Below are 16,796 nucleotides of genomic sequence, written 5' to 3'. Positions count from 1 at the left end.
TGAGAACCATTATTGTCAATTTGCATCTTCATCCTGCAAGCTTCATAGCAACTCATCTCATTAATTTAATGCACAGGCCACAATCTGGAATAATTAAGTACTTGTACAGATTCACCACACATGAAGTTGATACTATATTTATTAAAATATTGCATATTCTTGAATAAAAACTAGCTTGATCTTTCTCTCATTTGCTCCGCTCATTCTAATCGAATGAAATATTCAAATTTAATAAGGGCCAGAGATAGACTGAACAGCAGATCTGTTGAGACCAAAGAGATGGATTACAAAACAAATATCGGAACTGAAATAAAACTATGGTTACAGTAATATATTGTAATGAGAAAAATTGGTTCAAAGTGAAATCACTCCCACAGCTCAAATTTATAAAGGTCTTTTGGACTCAAATTGAACTTTGTATGATTTTTCCCCTCATTCATTTATTTCAAGAGGTCAAAATCTTTAAAAAAAGGATACTGAAGCATTTTATATACCTTCACTGTCAATGTGGCTCATAGTGACTGCAACTTAAATTGGCATCTTTCATTAAGTGAAGCTTTTCGTTTTAACACTGGAAACTTTCTCATTCAGTTGAACAAAGGCAGGTCCATTACACCATGTAACATCCAATGTATTATTCTACTGCTAAAGTACGGGCAACTACACCACGCACTTGCTTCTACATTGCTTCTTTAAAGTGGGAAAATGTCATGAGGCCCTTTATAGGGGGCAAAAGTTGAAACAGAACCCCACTGTTTATGGGCAGATCTTTTGGCTATTTAACTGTTCACATCCTCTCGCTTTCTCCCCCAAGGAGTAGATTTGAAGTCATTTGGATAGCACTTTGTCTTGGGGGATATCTCATTACTTTTTTATTGAAGCTTTTAAAGATGTTAGAAAAAAATACATGCAATTCATGGTCTAAAGAAGTAGTACGTAAAGTTTTTATTCTGGTATTTCGTCTCCTAGGGGTGCCACACCAAGATATCAAATACTTCCCTTGCATTATCTGAAATACCAATAAAATGGAACAATGTTGAAACATATCTTATTCACTCCGAAAGGGAATGAAACTTACCCAGTGCACCAGTTTCACTGAACTGTTCACTGCCAAGCCCAGTATCATAACTTCTTTCAGAATCACTGTCATCCTAGCAATGTGAAGAAAACAGTTCATGAATGAAGTTCCGCTCTTACTTTGTTTCAAAGAAAACTCTTACTTTGATCAGTCACTTGAGCTATTAACCCTGTATCTGCCAAATTATTTAAATCCACAGCAGATGGGAATTAAACTCATATCAGCTTCTGACTGGGAAACTAACACAACAATATAATAAATAAATATAATTGTTCTGATAGCATACAGGCCTCAGAATCTGAAAGCAAGATCCTCATAGAATTTATTTATTGAGCTGTAGCGCGTATAGGACCTTCTGGCTGTTGGAGCCACATTGCCCAGCAATCCCCTGATTTAATCCTAACCTTATCACAGGACAATTTACAATGACCAATTAACCTACTAGCTGGTACGTCTTTGGACTGTCGGAAGAAACAGGAGCACCTGGAGAAAACCCAAGTGGTCACGGGGAGAATATACTCTGGGTGCCTGTACTGTAAAGGGTTGTGCTGATCACTTGTCTACCATGTTGCCTCCACCAGAGAATAGCAAAACACCAGAAGAGTAAGTCATCTATGAGCCTGCAAGAATATGTGTAGCACAACAGAAAGATTTAAAAGTGCTCTCTCCTACACTGGATAATGCTTTCCCAGGATCTCAGTACTATGGAACTTCCCATGTCTTTGGAATTTTCACTATCTTCTATTATTTACAAGCTTTCAAAACCAATCATTTAAAATCAATGATCAATGCATCAAATATTTCCTTCGCCCCAACTCAGTGATCTGATCCTAGAAGATGGATCTTAACTGTGAATGCTGATAGAGAGAGAGATATATAAATAAATGCCCAGAATCTGTGGTACCTTTCTCATACCGATGGTGGTACTACTGGAGCTGGCTGGTGTTGTCTTATCATTTTCCTTTTTAACTAATGTCAAATAATAGCCAGTTCCCAAATGGTTTTTGAGGAAGAGTGAAGAGCCACAGCAGCAGAGTTTTCCATGGGAGATAATGGCAATTCTGTCTCCAAGGAGATCTGCCTCATCCATGTAATGGGTTGATAATATAATGGTGCGGCCTGCAGAGTAACAAATCACTAATGACAAATGTAAGCCTCTTACGAAAAATACATTAACTGTTACAATACAAGACGGCTTTGTGTAGGCTGATTCCAGATCAAGTTAGCTCTCAACAGTGCTAGAAACTGGTGAGAGCTCAGAATCAGAATCAGGTTTATTATCACCGGCACGTGACGTGAAATTTTTTAACTTAGCAGCAGCAGATCAATGCAATACATAATATAGAAGGGAAATAAACAAATAAAATAAAAATAATAATGAAATCAATTACAGTATACATATATTGAATAGATTAAAAAATGTGCAAAAAACAGAAATACTGTATATTAAAAAAGTGAGGTAGTGTCCAAGGGTTCAATATTTATTTAGGTAGAGGGGAAGAAGCTGATAGTAAAAGAGGAAATAAAATGATTGTGTAGCCAAGTTTCCATCGAACTCAATATACAAGTTTGCTGATGACACCACAATTGTAGGCCGTATCTCGGGTAATGATGAGTTTGAGTACAGAGAGGAAATTAAGAACTTGGTGGCATGGTGCGAAGACAATAACCTATCCCTCAATGTCAGCAAGACGAAGGAATTGGTTGTTGACTTCAAAAGGAGTAGCGGACCACACAACCCAATTTACATTGGTGGTGCGCAAGTAGAACAGGTCAAAAGCTTTAAGTTCCTCAGGGCCAATATCACAAATGACCTGACTTGGTCCAATCAAGCAGAGTCCACTGCCAAGGCGGCCCACCAGTGCCTTTACTTCCTGAGAAAGCTAAAGAAATTTGGCCTGTCCTCTAAAACCCTCACTAATTTTTATAGATGCACCGTAGAAAGCATTCTTATAGGGTGCATCACAACCTGGTGTGGAAATTGTCCTGTCCAAGACCAGAAGAAGCTGCAGAAGATTGTGAACACGGCACAGCACATCACACAAACCAATCTTCCGTCCTTGGACTCACTTTACACCGCACGCTGTCGGAGCAGTGCTGCCAGGATAATCAAGGACACGACCCACCCAGCCAACACACTTTTCGTCCCTCTTCCCTCCGGGAGAAGGCTCAGGAGCTTGAAGACTCGTACGGCCAGAATTGGGAACAGCTTCTTTCCAACTGTGATAAGATTGCTGAACGGATGCTGACCTGAATCTGGGCCGTACTCTCCAAATATCCGGACCTGCCTCTCGGTTTTTTCTGCATTACCTTACTTTCCCTTTTCTATTTTCTATTTATGATTTATAATTTAAATTTTTAATATCTACTATTGATTTGTACTCCAGGGAGCACGAAGCGCAGAATCAAATATCACTGTGATGATTGTACGCTCCAGTATCAATTGTTTGGCGACAATAAAGTGTAAGTATAAAATAGCTGGCATTCCTGCTTTAGCTCAGCTTCTCATGACACTGTCATTAGGTCTGCACTCCAGTTGGCAATGATATCTTGCACAGTCAAATGGCTTAGCAGCATATGCACCCAGGGTTCAAACACGAATTGTGCAAGACTGGGAAAAGTACCAGATGACACCTAGAACCTTAACCCCAACAACAATTAAAATATTCAATGCAGAAAATGAACACAACATTTTTGATCTGTTTGGAAAGTTAAAATTTAGCAGGAGTCATAGCCTGTAATGGAAGAATTTGTTTCTGTCTATCATTGCAATATAAAACAATTGAATGAAGGCATCCAGGACTCTGCATGATATTTAGTTTGGGAACAGTATTATTCTCAAGATAATTACCTGTGAATGGTGGTACTGGTGACCAAGAGAACTAAAAAAGCTTTGGTCAAAGTTACAGCTTTGCAACCATGTTCCAGAGAGAGGGGCAAGAGACTGGTGACAAAGAATTGCAAAATAAACTGGAATAATGAGAACCACCGGTTATCCTGACTAAATATGGTAAGTCACTATTTTCTGCAATTCACATCAATACTAATTCAAAACATTTTGGAGTAGAAGACATGTTTTGATTCATCATGGCTCTATCTGCAACTCTTAAGTAATTGGTATTGATTTGTTGAGTGATTGGTAACAGGACCCACCTTTTCTGTATTTAAGTAGGAGCTCCCATATTCCTCGGCGTGAGTAAGGGTCAACACCAGCAGTTGGTTCATCTAAAATGACAACCTTTGACCCACCAACAAATGCCACGGCAACTGAAAGCTTTCGCTGCATGCCACCTTAGAATAAATATAGAAAAACAGAATGCTTATACAATCTACCAGAAGGCATGGCAAGCTCCTACACTGGGTGAAAGCGAGGAGCTGAGTTCTCACCTGAAAGGTTTTTCGTTTGTTCTTGACGTTTGTGTTCCAAACCTATATCTTCTATCATCAGTTTTATTTCTTCTTTTACCTCTTCCTCTGTCAGGCCCTTCAGCCTTCCATAAAACCAGATGTGTTCCTCCACAGTTAGTCTAAACAAAATTTTCATGGATTATAAACAATACATTACTGGAAGATCATTGAGTGCTGTAGCATTACTTCTCTAATAGGTTTTTACAGATTTGGTTTGAAATGGGTTGCAAGAATCACGGGGATGGAAATGCAGCTAAGAAGTGAAGAGTTTTATTTTGTATTACCCATCAGTTTCAAAGCTGAGAGTAGTATGCAATGTAGACAACAGGAAATGTTGTTGTGGTCCACCATGTGTGACACATGTACACGGATTCTGCTGGGCCTGAGACAATAATGTTAATCAATAGGCAAAACCATTTTTGGACCATTTTTGATGCTGCTGCTATAAACTTTCAGTGCACGTGCTGGAAACTTCTTTGAAGGTGTTACATAGAAGGTTTGCATCAGAGTAAGTTAAATGATCTGTCCTTACATGAGCCACTACAAGTCCACCAATGAAGCCAACCTTGATAATGGTACAGAGAGCTTTAGTTTTGCAATAATTTGATGCGAGTAGAGAGACTGATGCAAAGATAGTAATCTGACCATGTGTTGCCCCATGATGACCATTGTTAATTGCAAATCCACAGTGCACGTTCCTATCTCAGATCCATCACCTGAACAGAAAGCTGTTCTAACCTAGGCCACTTGTAACACTGCTCCATTAAGTTATCCTGACACTATGGGATGCTGTGATTTTGAAAAAAGCATGGTGGGACACTGGTTTTCGAAATTTGGAAGATTATAAATGCTTCTGGATAAATACATTTATATGCTCATCTTGTGATCTGGTGATGCAAATGTCCTTATATTAAAAAAAAACTTACATGTCAAAAAGTACATTATGCTGTGGACATATCCCAAGGGACTTCCTGATGGTATCCATCTCTGTGAAAATATTTCTACCCAGAATGTATGCTGTACCAGAGGTGGGTGGAAACAGTCCAGTGAGAATAGACCTTTCAGGGAGTAATAAACAAAATCAGAAAGAAATATCATTAACAATGTAAAACAGAAATGCATAGCAGATGCATGGCTATCTAGGTAAAGATATTCTCCAGTGTTCGATATCAGGACTATTCCTGGGCTTTAACTTCAGTTTGCAGCTGCTTTATGACAAATAAAGAATAACTTTTTATCTTCCTGCTGGCTCAACTGTCAGATCTTACAAAAAATTACAAACTTCCTTTGCCCTCTAATTTTCATGTCCTTCTTGTCATTATTCCCAGTGGATTCTCCCAGTAAATTTGGAGACTTGATTAACTCTCTGTCTATCCAGTCTTTTAGCTGGCCAGCTAACTTATTCTTTAACAGATACTCAACCTTCCCCACTCCCAGCCCCTGCATCCAGCTACAGCTCTACCTGCAATTTAATCCCTTTTCTTCCAGATTCTGACTGAACCACAAAACCAGAACATTCCAGCTGACAGAACAGATTGGTAATACTCCATGGTCAAGGAATCTGTTGACAGTCAACATTTCCTGGTCTCATTTTAAAATGCTGCCTGGCTTGCTGAGCATTTCCAGGATCTTGTGATTTTATTTTCAAATATATGACCATACACTTTCAGCAGGAGGCTCTAACTTGTCTTGCTGGTAGCATCCTCAGGATGACAGATTAATGGCCTCACTAGGATTTTAAAACCATAAATTAGACACAGCATCGTCCTTCAATCAAAGAAATACTGCACTAACGTTCTGTCCTTAACCAAACACACTGAATGATAGCAGTGCCACGGCAGCGTAGCGGTTAGCCTGGCGATATTTCAGCTCGGAGTGTCAAGAGTTCATTCAATTCTGATGTCTTTTGTATGGAGTGAGTACATCCTCTCCATGAAATGCGTGGGTCTTCTACAGTGCTCTAGTTTCCTTCCACAGTCCAAAGATGTACCAGTTAGTAGGTTAACTGGTCATTGATTAGATTAGGGTTAAATAGTGGGTTGTTGATTCTGTGTTGAATCTCTAAATAAATAAATAAAATCAGACAAGAACTCTAGCTAAACAGCTGTAGTCGAAGTTGAATTATTAAACATTCTTCTGTGCTGTAGTTTCTCCATCAAAAATACGTTTGTGTGCATAAACATCAATACTCCATGTGGGTTAATGGCTATGGAGGCCAAGTAGAGAGGGTGAGGATGAGGAGAGGGCGCGAGGTGGGGAGAGGCTGGAGAGCTGGGAGAGGTGTGAGGGGGTGGGGTTGTGGGTGTGTGTGGGAGTGGGATAGGCGGAAGGGTTTGGAAGCTTGTTAACATTTATCTATTGGAGTTACGTGGAGATGATGTGATCAGGAGGCTAAATTAGAGCAGAAGGAGAGCTAAAGGAACAAGGGGCTTTGGAAGTTTTTGGAAACAAAGGTCAAAACTTAAAAATTGAAGCATTCCTTAACTGGAGTGTGTGCCTAAGTGAGCACAAAGACAAAGGTAAGATGTGTTCTGTAGCACTTTAGAGACCTCATGTTTACCCAGGATGGTACAGGTCCTCCACAGCTCTCAAACACCTAGCTTATGTACATAAGAACGAGCATTTGGGAGGGCAGTGGGACAGATTTTTCAGCTGCTGTGCATCTTCTGATACTTGCAGACTCAGTTCAAGACTGCAGTAGTGACTTGCAGACTGGGCGAGTTCCAGGAACAGAACCCTGCTGTAATCTGGGAACCGCCTGTACCAGACAGTGGGTCAAGTCCAGGCCACCTCTTTGTTCTTGTCAATATCCATGAAAAGGAAGTTTCTCTCAGCTAGTACTGGATGATACACAAGCTATATAGCATTCAGGGACAGTGAAATGATGAAGAGAGGGAAGTGTTGTTGAGGTTAAGTTAATTGTTATCAGAGCACACGTGGTAAATGAAGCTATGTTTTCTGATGATGTTGCTGGGAACAAATGATTAGAAATGGTGGTGGGAGAAAGATAGAACATACTGAGTTTATCAGAACCAATAGTGCCATTGAAGGCTAGAAACCTCCCATCAGTGTTTATACATTGAACAAACAAGTCTTACATGGTGGTTGTTTTTCCTGCTCCATTGTGCCCAAGGAATGAAGTGATTTGCCCTTCGTAGAAATTAAGGCTAAGTCCATTAACAGCCACCTTCTTCCCATTCCCGTAAACCTTCACTAGCCTTTGGATAGACACACCCAGTTTGAGATGAGTTGGTTCCTTCTCCAGGTGGACTGAAACAAAAAAAACCATGCTAAAAATTTTTCATTGCATAGTGTTATATCAGAAACCTTAGAAAGTAGCAAGAATGAAGAACTAAGCTGAAAAACAGTTGTTCAGCTCAGTTCCAGATGAAAGACTGTCTGGAGGACTCCCTTCACTGTGAAAGTAAAATGACAGCCCTTCCTTCTTCCAGTCAAGATGGTGGCAAGTTATGGTTGAGGTCGTGGCTCAGACATAGTTGTTTTTTTCATACTCTTAGAGATGTTTTGGAGTCAGCGCCAGAAATTAGGGGACAGTTTAAGGTTTAGCGACAGGGATGAGAGGAGTTAAGAGATCAGGAGCTATAAATGAAGAGTCAAGGGCAGGGGTAGGAGTCCAGGTCAGATTGCTCCATGGTAGAAGGTCAGTGATACCCGGATGGATGTTGGGCTAGTAAGCTCCATGGATCCATGGATGAGGACTGGACCACACCCTCACTGCTCCCCTGCCCCCAGGATCAGAAGTCAATGCGGTTGAAGATCAAAGGTTAAAGACAGAAGTCAGCGAGCTCAGAAGTTGAGGCCTGATGTCGGCATTTCCAGAATTCAGTGGCCCGATCTCTGAGAGTCTACAAGACTAGGCCAGGTACACCCCCCAGCCCCGGGTCAGTGAATACTGAAGGTGAAAACCCTTGCAAATCTGGAGTTTGAGAGATTGGAGACCCAGAGATGGTCTGACCTGGGGTGGGGTTGGAAACCTGTGTGTGTGTGTGTGTGTGTGTGTGTGTGTGTGTGTGTGTGTGTGTGTGTGTGTGTGTGTGTGTGTGTGTGTGTGTGTGTGTGTGTGTGTGTAAGTAAGAGGGGAAGAAAGGAGTTTGTTGATTGGTTGTTCTACTGAACATTTTGGACGTGTTATGTTGGCATCACAATGTACGGCAACACTTGCAATCTGCCCCTACACAACTTCAGGCTGTGTTGATTCCTAATGCAGGCAACATGTTTCACTGTATATTTTGATGTAAGTGTGATAAATACTCTGATCTGAAACTGAATCCAAAACCGTTCTACTCTAGTTTCACTACTCCCTATTGTGTGAATTGGATCCAGAGTCCACACTGAAATTGCTGTGAAAACCTGAGGTGACCTGATAACTCAGTCTGACAGATACAAGAGATAATGCAGATGTTGAAAATCCAGAGCAGACGCACACACACGTAAACTGCTGGAGGAACTCAGCAGATCAGGCAGAATCCATGGAAATAAATAAGCAGTTGACCTTTCTGGCCAAAACCTGAAACTTCATATGTGAATCTGTTGGGGTAGTCTGCTGTATCCAGCGTAGCCTCCTCTATGTTGGTGAGGCCTGACGTAGATTAGGGGCCTACTTTGTCGAGTGCCTCATCTCCATCCACAAAATGTGGAATTTCCCAGTGGCCAACCATTTCAATTCCTATCCCCATTCCCGTTCCGATACGTTAGTCCATGACCTCCTCTTCTGCCACGATGAGGCCACCCACAGGCTGGAGGAGCAACAGTTCATATTCCATCTAGGAAGCTTCCAACCTGATGGCATGAACATCAATTTCTCGAACTTTCCCCCATCCCTCTTCCTCATTTCCTCATTCTGGCCTCTTACCTCTTCTCACCTGCCTATCACCTCCCCCGATGCCCTTCCTCCTTCCCTTTTGCCCAGGATCCACTCTCGTTCTTACTTTATCCCCTCCCACCCCCCCCCCCAACCATCCATCTGGCTTCATCTAAGACCTTCTAGCTTGTCCTCCTCCCCCTTCCTATACTGGCTTCTTCCCCCTTCTTTTCCAGTCCTGGTCTCGGTCCAAAATGTCTATGGAAATAAATAAAAATTGATGCTGCCTTTATCTGCTGGGCTTTGCCAGCATTTTGTGTGTGTTGCTTTGACAGAGCACAATGATAATATTGTCTGTGTACATTTATAGACAAAACTGTAGTCATAATTATGAATTCAGCACTGAGCTTTGATGTATTTCTTTCAGAACAAATCCATCCTATAGTGTTTGAAAGATGAACTTCAGCTACATTATTGTTATTGATCATAAATCATATTTTGTAAAGATATTCATAAAGGAACTGTTGATTTTAATATTATGCATGATACACAAAGATTTACCAAGTCTAAAATGCTGGATCTGAATAATTTAGTTCTTAAGTTTTCACCTTTTTTAGTATTTCCATTAGCAGAATGCTGCAACACATCCTCATTTGAATATAGTTCTCCACACCAGTAACTCTGGAGGATAGGAAAATACCAGGGCTTGGGAACTCCATATTGACCTGCGAACGAAACCATCAATAAAATAGGACCAGAATCATCCACACCACATTGAATTCAAATAGTGGATTCCAGATAATTGGGCCAGACGCTTATTTGGTATAACTCTTCCAGAACAAAAACTAATTAAGAAAATAGCCGGGATTCCCTTCCTTTATTGGGGACACTATGCTGCTTAATTGGGACAGGAGACTATTGTTGAACTGTTTTCTAACTAGCATCAGTCGTGTACACTTGTGTGGCCGTTTGATGCTGCACCGTGCTTAGAGAGAAGAGTTTTTAAACAGCATCATTTGCACGTGTTTGTGTTCAAAAAGCAGTGATTTTTATCACTGATAGTTGGTGAGAAATAGGCAGCAAGACATTCTGGAACTGCTTTGTCACTGCGGTTTTAGGCATTCAGGCTTGGAGATGCAAGAAACAGCCGGGAGCAAAAATTAAATGATTTCACTACTTCAACAAGTTAGGAACTATGGAGAATTTGAAGGTAATGAAAATCATCTTGAACGTTACAATGAAAGTGAAGGTTTGGAATGCAATAATCCAAAGCATTGCATGAAGGCTACCATTATCTACACTAGGTGCTGGCATTGATTTTGTTCATTTACAGTCAATCAAAAGAATGCGCCAGTGTACACTGGATGAATTCATATCATACTGCCATGTTAACTGCTATGCTACTGTGGGACGCAATATAGTACCATGGTAGCATTGGTAGTATTCCAGTTTGTTCTGTATTTGATTTAAATATATAATTTGTTACTCAATAAAATGGTAGTCTATTTTTTATAACTTTTTAACTGTTTTCATGAAATTTTGACTAATTGGGGCAGCCAATTAATTGGATCAAAATGTACTGGTCTATATGTATCCAAATTAACTGAATTCCACTATACTCTCATTTATATTGTATTGCATTCCAAACATGCTGAAACATACTCAGTGGTCACTTTATTAGCAATTCCCTGTACCTTCTAAAGAGGCCACTAAGTATATGTTCGTGGTCTTCTGCTGCTGCAGCCCATCCACTTCAAATTTGGATGTGTTGTGCTTTCAGAGATGCTCTTCTGCACACCACTGTTGTATCACATGGTTATTTGAGTTTACTGTCACCTTCCTCTCAGTCCAAACTAGCTTGGCCATTCTCCTCCTCTGACCTCTCATTAACAAAGCATTTTTGTCCACAGAACTGTCGCTCACTGGATGTTTACTCTGTAAATGCTAGAAACAGCTCTGCATGAAAATCCCAGGAGATTTAGCAGATTTTGAGATAATCAAACCACCCCATCTGGCACCAACTATCATTCCATAATCAAAGTCATTGAGATCAAATTTCTTCACCATTCTGATGTTTGGTGTGAACAACAAATAAACCTCTTGACCATGTCTGCATGCTTTTATGCATTGAATTGCTGCCACACGATTGGATGATTAGATATTTGTATTAATGAGGTGCAGAGGTGTACCAAATAAAGTGGCCACTGAGTGTATATCTCAAAGCCTGTTCTCCTTTTCAAATCTATCCATAACCTTTTTCCTCCTAAGTTCAGTCATATTCTGCTTCGTGTCCATGCACATGATCTCTGTAAACTGCCATCAGATGGTACTTAAACCATGTTTCTCATCTTCCAGCTCTCATGCCAAAAATATGCTGCAGGAGGTGAAAAATAACGCATTTAAAGCCAAGGATGGAAAAAGTAAAATGAATTGTGAAGACTGGGATGGTGAACTAAAGGTGGAAGTTAATGAGGGTGGATTTTTTTGAAAATAGAAGTACTCCTAGAAAGAATAAATGCTTCCTCATATTACAGCTATCAGCACTTCAGGATCCAAGGACCCTCAGCAAATAAATGTTTGACCCAGATAATTTCTTTAGATGATGGCTGATTTTTTTCACATTCAAGTATGGTAAACAAGCAAGGAGGACAACTATTTAAATGCTTTATCTGTATACTGTACTCTAATTGTATTTCTTTGGTATTGCACTGAAGTATCTTATTGTCCTGAGCGAGCTCTCAACCCACAATTATTTTGAATTAGAATTGCACTATGCAGCACTGAGTCAGACAGATCAGGATGGAGACAATTAGAAAATTACTGAAGACAGAAGTGGATTTTTAAATTGCACTTAGATTTTTAAGGTTGTTAATTTTACTCCACTTTTCAGGAGAAGATGCTTTTATTTGCAATTTGCATCACAGGGTGAGACTGCTTCCTGGTTTACTGCAGAGTGATCACTACTCATACAAAGACCTCTATGGTGTTATGATGTTGAGGCGTTTAGGGGCACTTCAGTGCAGACTGACTATCTCTCACCCAATATGCATCTACCAGCAGAGCTCTGCACTAGGTGATTTGTCATTGTTTCTCTCCTGTGGGAGTTCTAAAGCTACTCAGCCTTACATCAATTCAACTTGGGAGATCCTGATCTGTCTGGTTTAATGCTGCACAGCACAGCATGCTTATGAACTTACCCAAAACAACAGCTTCTCCTGATTAAGTATTTCATTAAGTAATTCATTTTTAAAAAACATTTCTGGAGGTTAATAACATCATTTATTTAAAAGTACTTAAAATATCTACAGGCATATTTGCTCAGCACTATTGACATAATATACTTAATAAAATAATGAATTACCTGGAAACACTGCTTCGATGTACCATGTGGCAATGCCGTACAAGACAGCGTCTAACAGCATAAGGATGATAGAAGTAATAAAATTGTATGCGTCATCCTCCACCGGACTAGAAACAAGATTAAACCACTGAATACCAATTCCTTGCTCTTCATAGAGAGAAAAATATTCACATCCAAAACCAAATGCAACTGGAGATAAAAGGCTCTGTGAACAAAAAAACAAGAGATTTCAGAAATAATCTAGCACTTCAGATATAATCTAACAAACTATATCCCCACATTACAAAGGGGTTGAGTACCTCGAAAGCCATCACTTCTGATCTACTGCAACATGAAAAATATTAGGAAAATTCCCCCCCCCCAACATAAACTACCTAAAGGTTTTATTTTTTAAATTCTGTACGTCTAATTTTTTGGGTATTAGTTTGTGGATTCTGCACCGTGTATGATTGTTACTAGAAGTTCGCTAATATTCGGCTACACTGGCTTTTGTTCCCATCAGCTACTGAAAATGCCTGGTATATCATAAAAAAAGTGATTTAAAAAAGCACAAGCTTGACACGCTGGGACCAGGAAGAGCACAAAAGGTACAGCTCACCTATAGGGTACAGGGGGGTCAAAATTCGTGCTCAAACAAGAGAAAATTTGCAGATGCTGGAAATCCAAGCAAGACACACAAAATGCTGGAGGAGCTCAGTAGGCCAGGTAGCATCTATAGAAAAGAGTACAGTTGACGTTTCTGGATGAGTCCCTTCAGCAGGACTGAAGGAATTTTGTTGCTTCAACAAAATTTAACAACTGATTTTGTTGTGGTCTCAGTGAAGGGCAAAAAACAAAGATCGGGAGAGAATTGATAATTTTTGCAAAATTGCACATTTGCTTCCTTAGGAGCAGAGGAACCTGTGTTACATTATTATTTGCTTTCTTCAGATCTGCATGTGAGGCAACTATCCTGCAACCCAACATAACCAATGTTATTTTGATGCTTTTTCACCCCAATTATCAGATTCATGATGGGAAGTGGGAGGCTACTGCTGGACAAGGCAAAAAGAACCACTACTGGCAAAGGGCAGACCATAGCTGTCAGATGAACAATCTACCACTATTTTCACTTCTTCGTTGTGCACATGCATCGAAATATTTCTGCATTTTCCTACATATTTTTTATTCCTTTACCTTGATGAATTCCATTCTCTCTGTATCAAATGCTACTTGCCACTTTTCTGGCCAAATCATCCATAGTTTCTGGAAGCAGAAGCTTCCCTCCTCCCTTGAAGCACACAGGCAATATTTGTATCATGTATCTTTCCTGCGCTCAGTAAAAGGCAATTTCCTCACCACTCATAAAAGGATGAATAAATTGGGACGGAGTTAGCACTGATGGACTTGTTTACCATTTTATTCCCAGATCAAGTGAGTCATATCATTTATTATTCAACAACCATTAGGCAAAATTCTATTTAGATAATAGTGGTATTTACAGTACACTTTATGCTAATAATATATGCAATTTATGGACAAATTCTGAAGTTGATAATACGTCACTGGCTCTACCTCTTGGATCCAACCTTAATTCCAAACTGAAGGTATAAAAAACTCAACTTGGGGCTTATTTTAATGTATGCTTAGGGATGTGATCTTTAGCAGCCGCAACTCATTCAAGATTACAGTATTATGATGTCCTGGAAAGTAGTCAAACAGCATTTTTGCATAGCAGGTAATATAAAAACTGCTGGCTACTGGAAGTATTTATTACTGATAGAAGATGGGGCTGAGGCACATGGTTAAAGTTTTATTCTCTATTTTGCCATACTATAGATATTGGAGGGGTTGATGCAGCAGTATATACCTGATCTACACCATATCTGACTGGGAAGCATATTCTGTTGGCAATGGGAGAAGGGAGAGCAAAAGTAAAACTTCAATCCCCTTCGGCAAATGTACTTTAACAATGTCAGTCAATGTCAGGTCGCAGCATTGTGAAAGCCAACCTGAGTTTTTTTTTCAATAATGCAATGCTATAATTTGTCTCACTCTACATTTTTGATTGCAGACTTCCTCCTCCCATCAGCATTTTGAAAACAAAAAGATATCACTCTTCATGTTCTCAAAACCTTTCAACGATGACAGTTCTGCAAGGCGATGATTATTCATTCTTTGCTTGTTAGGAATGTTCACCTTCCTTCAATTTCCCACTGTCAATCAATGCAGAGTTGACGAGAAGAGGATATTTCCTCTAGTAGGGAAGTCTAGGACCAGAGGGCACAGTTTCAGAATACAAGGACGTTCCTTTAGAACTGAGATGAGGATGAATTTCTTTAGCCAGAGGGTGACAAATTTGTGAAATTCATTGCCACAGATGGCTGTGGAAGCGAAGTCATTGGGTATACTTAAACTAAAGATTTTTAGTTAGTAAGGTGTAAAGGGTTAAGGGGAGAAAAGAGGAGAATGGAGTTCTGAGGGATAATAAATCAGCCATGTTGGAATGGCAGAGCAGACTTGATGGGCTGACTGGCCTAATTCTGCTCTTATGTCTTATGGTTTATGTCCTGAACATTAAATACATTCCATAAATCTCACTGCTTTGAAAAGATTGGTTAAATCATGGTGGCGTAGCAGTTAGCATGACTCTATTACAGCTCGGGGCATCAGAGTTTGGAGCACAATTCCATCACTGCCTACTAGAGTTGTATATCCTCCCTGTGATTGCATAGGTTTCCACTGGGTGCCCTGGTTTCCTCCCACATCAGTTAGTCGGCTAATTAGCCGTTGTGAATTAGGTGAGAGTTAAACAGGAGGGTTGCTGGGCGGTGAGTCTAATTGAGCCAGAATTGCATAGTTCGCACTGTAAATAAAATGAAAAAATTAAATAAAACTGAACGCTGAACAATTCTTCAGCAGTCAGGCCTAACTCTTTATGTGACCTAGTTTCAAATTTTAATCCAACTGCAGTTTATATCCAAATTTTATCTCTGCAGCTTTACACATGCTTTCCTTGAAAGCATCTCTGCATTTTTCGTTGAAAGTTACTATCAAGCCAGCTTTCCCTTCAGGTTGCATTCTCAAAAAAATCTTCAATAAATTATCATTCAATAAATACTATTGACTCAATTAGAAATAGTTTCCAGCTATCAAAATCCCTCACAACTTTGAGCACCTTTGTCCCAGAACTACTTCTGCTTTAAGGTTGAGGAATTAGTGCAGGTGGCAGTGTTCCAGATTCCTGGATCTCTTTTGGGAAGGTGATACCTGCACAAAAAGGATGGGTTACACCTGAACCCAAGGTGGACCAACATTCTTGCAGGCAGTTTTGAAGAACTGTTGGGGAGGGTTTCAACTAATTTGGCAGGGGATGGGAACCAGAGTGATAAAGCTGAGGGTAAGGCAGCTGGTACACAAGTAGATGCACCATGCCATCAGACTGTGAGAAGGCAGACGATAGGGCAAATCTGCATCAGTGGGGTAAGTTGAAATTTAACATGGTGCAAAATTGAAAAGGGTGATGAATATAGGACTGCAGATGTAATATCTGAATGCACACAGTATATGGAATAAGGTTGATGATCTTGTAGCACAGTTAGAAATTGGCAGGTATGATGTTGTGGGGTTCACTGAATCGTGGCTGAAAGAAGATCAGAATTGGGAGCTTAACATCCAAGGATACCAAATATATCAAAAGGACAGGCAGGTATACAGAGAGGGTGGGGCAGCTCTGCTGGTAAAAAAAAATCAAATCGTCAGAAAAATGTGACAAAGAATTGGAAGATGTAGAATCCTTGTGGGTAGAGTTAAGAAACTGCAAGGGTTAAAAGACCCTGATGGGAGTTGTATACCAGCTTCTGAACAGTAGCCAGGATGTGGGATATAATTACAATGGAAAATAGTAGAAAAGGCATGTGAAAAGGGCAAAGTTACCATAGTCATTGGGACTTTCATTATACAGGTAGATTGGGAAAATCAGATTGGTGCTGGATTCCAAGAGAGGAAATTTGTAGAACACCTACAAGATGGCTTTTTAGAGCAGCTTGTGGTTGACCCCAATAGGGGAAAGGCAATTCTGGATTAAGTGTTGTGTAATAAAACAGATTTGTTTAGGGAGCTTAAGGTAAAGGAACACTTAGGAGTCA

The 16,796-nt window shown here is 40.0% G+C and overlaps 1 protein-coding gene across 2 annotated transcripts in view; it reads right to left on the bottom strand.

Annotated features, from left to right (window-relative positions):
• Window positions 1-16,796, bottom strand: part of LOC134337480 (phospholipid-transporting ATPase ABCA1-like) — a 214,183-nt gene that overhangs the window by 74,098 nt on the left and 123,289 nt on the right. For both annotated transcript variants that reach the window (XM_063032530.1, XM_063032531.1), the window contains exons 17-24: window positions 12,670-12,874; window positions 9,917-10,033; window positions 7,585-7,756; window positions 5,413-5,544; window positions 4,466-4,605; window positions 4,232-4,369; window positions 1,983-2,197; window positions 1,079-1,151 (exon numbers count right to left, since the gene is read on the bottom strand). In XM_063032530.1, the coding sequence (XP_062888600.1) occupies window positions 1,079-1,151; window positions 1,983-2,197; window positions 4,232-4,369; window positions 4,466-4,605; window positions 5,413-5,544; window positions 7,585-7,756; window positions 9,917-10,033; window positions 12,670-12,874 (1,192 nt within the window). The remainder of the gene's footprint in view (window positions 1-1,078; window positions 1,152-1,982; window positions 2,198-4,231; window positions 4,370-4,465; window positions 4,606-5,412; window positions 5,545-7,584; window positions 7,757-9,916; window positions 10,034-12,669; window positions 12,875-16,796) is intronic.

Source organism: Mobula hypostoma, chromosome 24 (genome assembly GCF_963921235.1).
Source record: "Mobula hypostoma chromosome 24, sMobHyp1.1, whole genome shotgun sequence".
Classification (NCBI taxonomy): Eukaryota; Metazoa; Chordata; class Chondrichthyes; order Myliobatiformes; family Myliobatidae; genus Mobula; species Mobula hypostoma.
This window is presented reverse-complemented; position numbering and strand designations above follow the sequence as displayed.